At 45.6% G+C, this 12,472-nt stretch overlaps 1 protein-coding gene across 3 annotated transcripts in view; it reads right to left on the bottom strand.

Annotated features, from left to right (window-relative positions):
* The window catches only part of PDIA5 (protein disulfide isomerase family A member 5), a 93,426-nt gene extending 88,656 nt beyond the window's left edge, over positions 1-4,770 (bottom strand). Inside the window, exon 1 of one of the 3 annotated variants that reach the window (XM_049628294.1) lies at positions 4,604-4,770. In XM_049628294.1, coding sequence (XP_049484251.1) covers positions 4,604-4,654 — 51 coding nt within the window. In that variant the 5' untranslated portion in view covers positions 4,655-4,770. Of the gene's footprint in view, positions 1-1,640; positions 1,866-4,603 lie in introns of those variants that run through there. The other 2 variants (XM_049628296.1, XM_049628295.1) reach the window with 2 other exon arrangements.
* Between the last annotated feature and the right edge of the window lie 7,702 nt (positions 4,771-12,472).

Raw genomic sequence — 12,472 nt, 5'->3', positions numbered from 1 at the left:
CCAAGTCACAGCCTGCAGTCTCTGCTCACACCCTCTCTGGCCTCCTAACCGGCTTCCCCAGCACCTCTCCTTCCCAACTTGAGATAACTGCCCTGGCTCCTATTTATTGTGCCCCCCCCCCCCGCCCCCATATGCCAAGCACTGTGCTGGGTGCTTCCTGTATTATTTCTGATGCTTTCAACTCTGCAAATGGATATTATTACCACCACTGACAAACAAGAAAACTGAGGCAGGGCCCAAGGTCACACAGCTCTTCAGTGCCCAGCTGGCTAAAAACCCATGTTCTACCCATTACATCACACTTTGACTTTATCTTATAGATACAAGAGAAGAGAGAGGAAGAAAGTGTTGTTTTGGGAAAATTAATCCAGTCTCTTCCATTCCAACCCCACAGTGTGGACTGACTGATATTATTATTAAAAGGGCAGCTTTCATCACGTCTCTCCATCACCTACAGAACCAAGTCCCAAAAGCTTTGTCAGGCATTTAACATTCATCACAATCCACTTTTCCAATGTGATTTCCCCCTCCCGAGACTCAAATCTCTCCTTCCATCCAGACCGGCCCATAACTCCTCATTGTCTGTACTTCTACCCCAGATGGTTTCCTTTCTTTGCCTGCAAAACTAGTTCCTCCGGCCAACCATGGACTGGGGAGGACTGCATGCCAGGTCCTGGGCTAGGTGCTGGGAACACAACAGGCAGAACAGGGAAGATCCCCATCGTCACAGAGCCTGGAGTCGGCCCTCGTGAGGCGTGAGCTAGGACCCTTCTCTAGTGACTGGGGGCCCTCGGCCTGACCCTTGCCCAAACGCACAGCACTCAGCATTTGCCACCCACACGGAGCTCGGCTATTCCTCCCATTGATGTGCCAGTTCTGTTTTAAAATTTCCTCTATAATGTGTTTGTTTCTGTGGGAAAAGTGCACTCCAGGTTCCAAACAGCATTATAAATGGCAATTAGGTCCCCAGGCCAGCCCACAAAAGCCTATTAAATATATAATGGTGTAGAACCTAAATATGTATACATTAAAAGCTCTGCAGGAGAGACCAGGGACAAACATCTCCTGCTTCCTGCACCTCCGCCCACTGTCCCACCAGGTTCTGAGCATCAAGCCAGCATCAAGCCACCGTCAAGGGCGGAGGCCCTAGCAGTGGCTTGGGAGGAAGGAAGCAGGTGGAAGATGGGGGGCTGGGATGGCAGAGATGGAGCAGGAAGAAATCTGATCTATAATTCAGGAGACTGGCACCAATCCCAGCTCTGTCTTTACAAACTCAGCAGCCTTGAGACCCTTCCCTCTCAAAGCCCCACTTCTCTAAAATCAAAGAGCTGAGTTATATCAGGAGTTCTCAGACCTCTGAATCTCAGGGATTGGCAAAATATATTTTTCAAAATGTATTTTATATATTTTTAAAACATTTAAAAATATATAACATGTTTAAAATATATAATGTATATTATACATTTTAAAATAAATTTTATCTAGAAAAGACTTTCTAAAAAAAATCAATATACTATCACTACTTAATTTTTTCTAAAGGACACCGAAAACCGCCCCTTCCCTCCAATATGGACATCATGTCAGAAAAATGGACAAGTTTTTAAACTGAAAGTATCTGGATTCGTGGAAAAACCATTCACCATTATTACTTTTCCAGTGTGTCTATGGACCAGTGAAAATTGTCACAGCCCAGTTCCAATCCTTGGCCTGATGCTGGAACCACTTGAGCCGGATGACTTCACGTCCCCTCCAGCTCCGACATGTCTCCATTCTGAGGACTGGATGTCGACTACACCACAATCAGCATGGATGGCCTGGGGGAGGGGCCACCGCAGGGAGGAGCTGAGAAGGACAGCAGGAAGGGGCAGTCAGCTGCAGGGGTGGGGCCAGGACAGCACAGCCTCCCCAGACCGAGAGCAGAGATACCTAGCCAGGAGGGAAGGGCTAGAACCAACCTGTCCCAAGTGCTGACTGTGACTCTTCATCCCAGTATTCTTCTGGAAGGCTGAGAGGCCCCAAAGGAGCCTTTTTCCTTAATTAACTTTTCTGATCAAAAACAAATACACGTCCCATATAGGGGAAATAGAAAAAAGCATAAACAAAGAAATAAACAAAAGTCACCCAGAGCTGTGCCTTCTAGAACAATCGCTGTTAACATTCTGATGCACTGCTAATTCCTCAATCACATATGAAGCTATCTTCAGCCACCCTGGGATTCGTTCTGTACCTTGCTTTACCCCTAATTATGAAGCACTTTTCCATGTCCCTAGATATTCTTCATAAGCATATAAAATATTTTGATAGTCAACGTGGCATTCTAGTAAATATAAATATTCTTTATAAACATCACTTTCTATGGCATGGACAGGACCCAAAATCATTTAACTATGCTGTTATTGTTGAGCATTTAAGCCATTTCTATATTTTTACTATTGTAAAAAATGTGGTAGGTATATATCCCTGTCCGTGAATCTCTATAGATCCCTTTATACTGCTTCATGTCCCTTGGGTCACAGTCCAGTGCTCTGCACATATCAGCTCTCAGTAAATATTGAGCAAACGAGGAAACCCAATACACTCCTAGGACCTTGGGAGCCCGTATTGGACATACATAGAGTTTAAATTTACAGAGGCCCACCCTGGTGTCCACCAGCCACTCAGCACTGGCCCTGCACCATTGACACCTGCTGAATCAAGCTAGGGCATGGGGAAAGGAGAAGGTCAATTTCATGCTGCAGACTCCCAGGTTCTAGTGCTCTCAGCAAACCTACCCATCCTTCCACACCTGGAAGTGGAGAGCACCAGCAGACCTTAACTGCCTCACTGACTCCCCCCACCCCCAATTCCTCCAGACTGCACAACCCACTGCCTCAGGAAAGCCACGGCTGACCTCTGACCTTCCCACCAAATTAATGAGGAGGCTGCAAGCACCTCGGGTATTAGTGCTCACTGCCCTGTCTTTATTTGCTCACAGGACTGACTCCGTTGCCCAAGCCAGGGCGGCACCAGAGGTCAGGGATAATCTGTGCTTTGCTCTCCATCCAAAATCCAATCCAGCGCCAAACAACATCGTTGATAAATAAATGACTGCCGAAAGAAACTTGTTTCCAGTCAGATTCCCAAGCCCTCTATTTTTATAGAAGGGAGACGAAAAAAGAATAGAGGAAAGCAGGACCCCCTAAAACAGCCCTAATGCAAAGACCTGATAGGGGCTCCCGCTGGAGCTGGCCCCCTCTGCACAGTCCTGCGGTATCTCCTGGCCCAGAGACCTGCCCAAGCCAGCTGGCTCCAGAAAACAGAATGCAAACAGATCATCCACAGGTAGACACAGGTAAAGGGACACTGTCCCATTCCAGACTAGTTCTATCCCAGAGGGAGAACGGTCAGATCTAGGGAACAGGAAGCAGCCTTTCCCACCGACTTCCAGACAACCAGAAAATACAGGGCCACTCCTCCTTGGTGATGCCCCAAAGGCAGGATATCAAAAGATGAAATTGTTTAAAGCAACTAAATCCACACTCCAGTTTCTCCTCCTGTTGCCCAGCATTCTTGTCACACCCAAAAGAAAAAAAAAAAAAAACGAAAAATCTGGGTTGGAGAGGGTATCCACAGCAGAAAGTTTCTGGGAACTTCATGGGGAAAAAAGGAGCCAAGATCGTCCTAAAAGAAGGGAGACCGACCAGAAGTTATGGAGTGATGTGGAAAGAGGCCACATTATCCCATCACACACCCACAGTAACACCAAAGCCAAACCTGGAGAGCCCTGGGCACTGTGGACAAATACATACTTTTTGGCCTCTTCTAGGGATTTCCTGGAGCCACCCCTGCCCGCCCCTGCCCCTTTCAATTGTAGCAAACTCCTCTCAGCGAGCCCACCACTCCCAGCACGCTGGCTCACCCCTACTCCACTCCTGTATGATTTTGCAGTTCACAGAACTTCCTCCATCCGACCCCCACCCGACGGCTTTGGAGGGGGGGGGGGGTTTACCGTCCCCACTTCATGGATGAGGAGACTAAGTCGCAAGTGTCACAAACTAGAAAGTGGCTGAGGTTCGGGCCAGGGCACTTGGGTGTAGAAGCAAGAACTCCTCCGCGGACCCCACCCCAGCCCTGCCTGCAGGCAGGGTACCAGGTGGAGACTGGCACTTTCTCTGCTGCTCAGGGTGGAAACCAAGAACAAGGTGGCCCTAAAGCAAGGTTTCCAGCAGTACAGATATAAAACACCCTTTTCCCACCCCGCACTCACACAGGTGCAGGGCCCAGAGTATGGGCGCGGCGCACCCTCCATCCCGCCCGTGTCCCGCCCTAGCCGCCGGCTGCCCCCCCGACTTGCACCCCCGCAAAGTTGTGCCCGCGGCGCAAGCCCACTGCGTGGCTCCCTCGGACCCTGCGCCCTTGGGAGGGCTCCGCGGGGAGGGCACGGGGACTGCCCCACTGCCTCCCCGGCGGCCACCGGGTCCACGCCTGCCCGGCACGCATGCCCCCACCCTGGGGTTTGGAGGCAGCTCCCCGCACGTCCCGCGAGGGCCGGGAGCAGGGAGCGCGGACCCCAGCGTGGGGCGCACGTGCCGCCCCCTCCCGGACCCCAGCGCCACAGCCTCACCCAGACTGCCAGCAGCAGCAGCAGCAGCCATGCCGGCCCGATCCGCGCCATCCCCGCCGCCGCTGCCTACGGCTGGCTCCGTTCTCCACTCAGGCTCCCGCGCCCGCAGCTCCGCCGGGTCCAACAGCCACGGCCACTTCCCAGCCGCTCCCCGCCTCCGAGTTCCCGGTGCCACGTCTGCCAAAGCATGCGCACGAGGCTGAAAGAGGCGGCCTGGAAGAGGTGCTTGCTGGGAGTCGTAGTTTGCGGCAAGGCTGGGCTGGGGGCCTCCCGGCGTGGACTTGGCCCCAGAGGCACAGAGGCGCATGAGTGGAGTGCTAAACGGCGAGGTCAGCCAGTAAGGGAAGGCAGTTAATTTGCGGGGCTTACTCTGTGCCTGGAGTTTCAGATCAAGATCTCATTCAGCTTACAGAGATAAGTTTTCTTTTCCCTACTTTGAGGATGGAGAGGCAACCAGAGAATTCAAGTAATTTGACCCAGACCACGGTTTGCAAAAGGCAGAGTCCAGCACTGTTTGTGAAGGGTAGGAAAAGCCCTCATTCCCTTCCTCCCAGGCTCCCACTTACCTCGTCTTTTGTTCATTCAGAAAAACTTTATTTAGCTAATGGGAAACAGTTACAACTGACTCTTGTTTCCCGCTCAGGTCATGATCTCAAGGTTTGTGGAATAGAGCCCCACATTGGGCTCTATGCTGACAGCATAGATCCTGCTTGGGATTCTCTGTCTCCCTCTCTCTCTGCCCCTCCTGCACTCTCTCTCTTTCCCAAAATAAATAAACTTAAAAAAAAAAAAAAGTTAAATATGGATTACCATACAATCTAGCAATTCCACTTCTAGCATATACCTAAAAGAGTTGAAAATAAGTACTGAAACATGTTTGTATACAAATGGTCCTAGCGCTTTTATTCACAAGAGTTGGAAACAATGCAAATGTCCACTGAGGGATTAATGGTTAACAAAATATGGCACAAGTGAAGAAATGTGCAGAAGACACGAATAGACACTTTTCCAAAGAAGACATCCAAATGGCTAACAGATAAATGAAAAGATGCTCAACATCACTAGTCATCAGGAAAATACAAATCAAAACTACATTGAGATACCACCTCCCACTCGTCAGAGTGGCTGAAATTAACAACTCAGGAAACAACAGATGTGGGCAAGGATGTAGAGAAAGAGGAACCCTCTTGCATTGTTGGTAAGAATGCAAACTGGTGCAGCCACTCTGGAAAACAGTGTGGAGTTTCCTCAAAAAATTAAAAATAGAATTACCCTGTGACCCAGTAATAGCACTACTGGGGATACAGGAGTGCTGATTCGTAGGGTCACATGTACCTCAATGTTTATAGCAACACTATCAACAATAGCCAAATTATGGAAAGAGCCCAAATGTCCATCAACTGATAAATGGATAAAGATGTTTTATATATATATATATATATATATATATATATAGAGAGAGAGAGAGAGAGAGAGAGAGAGAGAGAGAGAATGGAATACTACTCAGCAATTAAAAATAATTAAATTTTGCCATTTGCAAGATGGAACTGGAGGGTATTATGCGAAGTGAAATAAGTCAGTCAGAAAAAGACAGATATCACATGTTTTCACTCATATGTGGAATTTGAGAAACTTAACAGAAGACCATAGGGGAAGGGAAGGAAAAATAAGTAAAAACAGAGGGAGGCAAACCATAAGAGACTCTTAAATACAGAGAACAAACTGAGGGTTGATGGGAATAGGGGGTTGGGGGGATGGGGAAAATGGGAGATGGGCATTGAGGAGGGCACTTGCTGGGATGAGCACTGGGTGTTGTATGTAAGTGATGAATCATGTGAACCTACTCCCAAAGCCAAGACTACACGGTATATACTGTATGTTAGCTAAGCTGACAATAAATTATTTAAATATATATATACATACATATATGTGTATATATATATATAGTACATCCATATATATATATATACATATATATATATATATAGTACCTCTGAATATTATTCAGCCATAGAAAGGGAAGAAGTACTGATATATGCTATAATGTGGATGAACCTAGAAAATATTATCTATTGAAATATTGTGCAAAAAAAAAGCCAGACACAAATGATTGCATTTTGTATGATTACATTTATATAGAATATCCAGAAATAGGTAAATCCATAGGAACAGAAAGCAGATTAGTGGTTGTCTGGGACTAGTGGGCAGGAGGGTTTGTGGAATGAATGCTCAGTGGGTATAGGATCTCCTTTGGGGGTGATGAAAATATTTTGGAAAGAGATAATGGTTACACAACATTGTGAATATACTAAATGCCATTGAATTGTCCATTTTAAAATAGTTGCTTTTATGGTAATGTGAATTTTACCTCAATAAAAAATGTTTAAGAAACCTTTACTGAACTCATTCCATGTGCTAAAACATTCTTGCATGTAGTTATTCATTCAAACATGTTTAGGGGCGTCTGGGTGACTCAGTCAGTTGGGTCCAGCTTCAGCTCAGGTCATGATCTCACACTTCATGAGTTTGAGCCCGACTTTGGGCTCTGTACTGACAGCTCAGAGCCTGGAGCCTGCTTTGGATTCTGTCTCCATCTCTCGCTGCCCCTCCCCCACTTGTGTTCTCTCTCTCTCTCTCTCTCTCTCTCTCTCTCTCTCTCTCTCTCTCAAATGTAAATAAACTTTAGAATTTGTTTTAATGTTTATTGAACACCTACTACATCCTGAGGCCCGAGATATACAGTAGCGTGATGTACAAGGAAGTGCACAGACTGGGTTTGGTAGGCTATAAGTGAAAGATCTTTGCTCACTGTCTGGAGGACCGTCCAACCTGTCATCATGTCCTGTCGTTTCTACCTTCACAATCCATCTCTTCTGCCACCTCCTGAGTCTAAGTCACTGACATGTCTCACCCAAGCAGGGGTAAAATCTCTGGATGCATTTTCCTGCATACCCCCTATAATGCATTGGATCTTGCCTGTCACTTGCCTGAAAACCTCCAGTAGCTTCCCATTGCCCTTCGAATGAAATTCAGACTCCTTCTCAGGACGTGTAAACCTGGCATGGTCTGGTCCCAGCCCTCTAGACCTCATCTCCTGCCTTGTCCACTTGGCTCCAGTTACTCAGATCATCATTTTCCTTCTCCCACCCTTAACAGCTATTCCCACTTCAGGGCTGGTACTCTTCCTATTCCCTCTGCCTCAACACTTACCCCGGCCCTTTGTCTGATTGGCTCCATCCAATCCTTCATGGCTCTCCCCATCTACAGGAGATTTTACCCTCTCCACTCCCAAACCCCTTATTCTCTAGCTCGGGTTCTGTTTGTTCTTTGCTGTTGGGTGCTTACCACAGTCTGCAAGTACTTACCTAGTTGGTGTGTTCCTTGTCTGTTGCTACAACTGAGATGTAAGTTTCACATCTCTCTTGTTTGCCAGCTAAGTTTAAACCTACCACAGGACCTGAGCCTCTGGTGGTTCTTGGAGTTGTTCTTGATGAAAGACTGAATGATTAAATGAAGTGATATGGTGGGGAGTTTTCCTGAAGCAGGCTGGGGGACAGGGCTTCCTCTGCATGCTTGCTCTGCAACGTCAAGCTCGTGACCTGTATGTGGAAAAGTGGGCCTCGCAGCTCCATGGGTCTCTAGTTCGCATCTGTAAGATGAAGCAGCTGGTAAGGATGTTAGAACAACAGTACTCTCTCATACATTGCTAATGGGAGTAAACACTGGTTCAACAACTTTGGGCAACAGTACATGTACAAAATATGTAGAAAGGTGTTCATAATTTTTTTAAATTTCATGTTTATTTTTGAGAGAGAGAGAGAGACAAAGCGAAAGCGGGGGAAGGGCAGAGAGAGAGGGAGGCCCAGAATCCAAAGCAGGCTCCAGGCTCTGAGCTGTCAGCACGGAGCCCAACGCAGGGCTGAACCACAAACTGCGAGACCATGACCTGAGCCAAAGTCTGACACTTAACTGATTGAGCCACCCAGGCGCCCCATAACAGTGTTTTCATGGTACCTGTTGGGAGCTAAATTGTGTCCCCCAAAGTTCATATATTGAAGGCCTTAAACCCCAGTATGTTAAATATGACTATTTGGGGAGAAGGCCTTTAAAGAAGTAACTAAGGTTAAGTGAGGTCATTGGATGGACCCTTATCCAATATGACTGGTACCCTTATAAAAAAGGGACATTAAGACCCATACACAGGGGGCGCCTGGGTGGCTCAGTTGGTTAAGCGCCAACTTCAGCTCAGGCCATGATCTCACAGTTCATGAGTTCAAACCTCATGTCGGGCTCTGTGCTGACAGCTCAGAGCCTGGAGCCTGCTTCAGATTCTGTGTCTCCCTCTCTCTCCCTGCCCCTCCTCTGCTAGTGCTCTGTCTCTCTCTCTCTCTCAAAAATAAAATAAACTTCAAAAATTAAAAAAAAAAAAAAAGACGTACACGCAGAAGGGAAGACTATGTGAAGACAGAGATAGACAGCCATCTACAAACCAAGGAGAGAAATCCTCAGGAGAAACCAACCCTGTGGAGAAAAAGGAACCCTTGTGCACTGTTGGTGGGAATATAAATTGATGCAGCCACTGTGGAAAACAGTATGGAGGGTCCTCAAAAATTAAAAATAGAACTACCACACAATCAAGTAATTCTGTTGCTGGGCATTTACCCAAAGAAAACGAAGTCACTAATTTGAGAAGATATATGTGCCCCTATGTTTAGTGCAGAATTATTTAACAATAGCCAAAGTATGGAAGCAAGCTAAATGCCCATTGATAGATGAATGGATAAAGAAGATGTACACACACACACACACACACACACACACACACACACAATATACAATGGAACATTACTCAGCCATAAAAAAAGAATAAGATTTTGCCATTTGTGGCAACATGAATGGATCTAAAAGTATTACCTTAAATGAAATAAGTCAGACAAAAAAAAAAAAAGACAAATACCCTGTGATTTTACTTACATGTGGAACCTAAAAAACAAAACAAACAAAAACATAAATACATAGAACATAAATATAGAGAACAAATCGGTGATTGCCAGAGGGAAGGGAAGGTAAAATAGATGAAGGGGATTCAGAGGCACAAACTTCCAGTTATAAAACAGATAAGTCATAGGAAATACAGGCAAAATAGGTGAAGGGGATTAAGATATACAAACTTCCAGCTATAAAATAAGACATGAGGATGAACAGTGCAGCATAGGAAATATAGTCAATAATATTGTGATAACTTTGTATGGTGACAGATGGTAATTACACTTCTCATGGTGAGCATTGTGTCATGTTTAGAATTATAGAATCACTGGAAACTAATATAACATTGTATGTCAACTATACTTCAATAAAAAAAATAAATAGGGGTGCCTGGGTGGTTCAGTTGGCTGAGTGTCCAGAGTCTTGATTTCAGCACAGGTAATGATCCCAGGGTCATGGGACTGAGCCCCACGTTGGGCTCCACACTGAGCATGGAACCTGCTTAGGATTCTCTCTCTCTTCCCCTCTGCCCCTCTACCCTGCTCCTGCTCTCTCTATTATATAGAGAGAGCTTTCTGATATATATATATATATATATATATATATATATATATATACACACACACACACACACACACACACACACACACACACACGGGGGTGCCTGGGTGGGTCAGTCGATTGAGCATCCAATTCTTGATTTTGGCTCAGGTCATGGGATTGAGCCCTGCATCAGGCTCCAGGCTGAGCATGGAACCTGCTTACAGGTCTCTCTTTCTCTCTCTTTCTCTCTCTCTCTCTCTCTCTCTCCCCCTTTCCCTCTGCTTCTCTCCCTCACTCACACTCTCTCTCTCAATAAATAAATAAATAAATAAATAAATAAATAAATAAATATTCTTCTCTCACTCAAAAAAAAGAAGTCAGCCCAGCTTCTTGACCTTGGACTTCTAGCCTCCAGAATTGTGAGAATGCACATTTCTGTTGTTTAAGCAATCCTGTCTGTGATGCTTTGTTATGGCAACTCTAACAAACTAATATGGGAGCCCAAACAGGAAACAATCCAAATGTCCTTGAAAAATAGATGAATAGGGGCGCCTGGGTGGCTCAGTTGGTTAAGCGTCCGACTTCGGCTCAGGTCATGATCTCGCGGTCCGTGAGTTCGAGCCCCGCGTTGGGCTCGGTGCTGACAGCTCAGAGCCTGGAGCCTGTTTCAGATTCTGTATCTCCCTCTCTCTGACCCTCCCCTGTTCATGCTCTGTCTCTCTCTGTCTCAAAAATAAATAAACGTTTAAAAAAAATTAAAAAAAAAGAAAAATAGATGAATAAATGATAGCATATTCTGCAATAAAAAAGAACAAGCTATGGATATACAACATGGATGAATCTCAAAACCATGATTTTGAGTGAAAGTAGCCAGACAAAAAGGACATACTGTATGCTTCCATTTATCAGAAGTTCAAGAAGAGGCAAGTGTGATCTATTGCGATAATAGAAAAATAGGACTTACCAATGTGGGGGGTGGGGGAGGGAGAGGGGAAGGAAGAGAGGTCAACTGCGAAAAACCATAAGCAAACTTTCTGGGTGCTATAAATGTTCTGTATCTTGATTATAGTTACAATAATAGTAAATAATAGTTACACAACAGTCTACATATGTAAAAACTAACTTATTAATTGAGCTTATTATTGGAGCTATATTCTAAGATTTGTACACTTTATGTAAATCATGCTCAATTTTCTAAAAGTCAAAAAAAAATGAAGGGTAGGGTAAATCTGCTAATCTCTATTATCCCTTATAACTCTTACATCTCAAGAGTCCAAGGCTGTCTAAAAGCTCCTGGGTTGGGAGGAGGGCTGAACTCTGCAGCAATGCAACTGCCAAAAGGGAAAGAGTCTGGGAGAGGAAGGAAGGAAGGAAGGAAGTCATGAGCCTGTGAGCCAGAGAACAAGAGGACAAGGGACTGAAAGGGAAAAATAAAAATTGCCAAGAAAACAGGCCATTTAATTCTGCAATTGAAACTAACTAAAATGAGATTTATGGCCCTTCTGGGAATGTTTAACAATTCTAAGCTCCACTCTCTTTGAAATATTAGGAGACCAGCACAGGGCAAGTGCTGTCCCTCCTCCATTACAGCCCTCAACGGGAACCATCCATTTTCCAGCAGCAGCCCCGCAGGGCCAGGCCAGAGAAACTTCTTGTCCTGTGGTTTATTGTGAATTGTGACACTACCTTATATTTGTGTAGCCAGTTCCTCTCCATCATCTCGACTGGGATGAGAGCTAGCACAATGACACTCAAGCGAGGATGTGAATTGGCCAGAACAAAATAGGAGGAATGTTGGGCCAAAAAAAGCCAGACACAAACAGTATATTCTGTATAATGTCAGTTATACAAGGTACAAAAAGGGCAGGGGAGTGTGTGGGGAATCTCTGGAAGGGGTCTCTTGGGTTGGGTTCTGTTACTCTGAGTACAGGGCACCTAGGTATGCTGACTCTGTGAAAATTCATCACACACATTCATGGATTATGCTGTACATATGTTATATTTCATTAAGTCTACAATTTAAAAAGAGGAGGAATGAGATGGAGGGAAAGAAAAGTCAGCTCTGAAAAGGGAAGGTGAAAATCAGGGGAGAGAATCCAAAGAAGAGATAGCTTGGAAGTCATTCAGCGATCCATACACCTGGGGGAACAGCTAGTCCCACCAAAGAGAGATTGAACATGAAGACTCCTAGCGCCCAGGGCACCCTGTGCTGTTTACGAGCCTTTGCCTCTGCTCATCATGTCTGCTGATGTGTCACTCCACCCATACTCCCCTGCTCGGCTGGTACCCACCCGCGTTGGGCAGCCCCTCCTCTGAAGACACTCAACAGTCTCCCCCCCA

The sequence above is a fragment of the Panthera uncia genome, chromosome C2 (genome assembly GCF_023721935.1).
Source record: "Panthera uncia isolate 11264 chromosome C2, Puncia_PCG_1.0, whole genome shotgun sequence".
NCBI lineage: Eukaryota > Metazoa > Chordata > Mammalia > Carnivora > Felidae > Panthera > Panthera uncia.
Note: the sequence above shows the minus strand (reverse complement) of the source record. Positions and strands in the feature narration are given on the sequence as shown.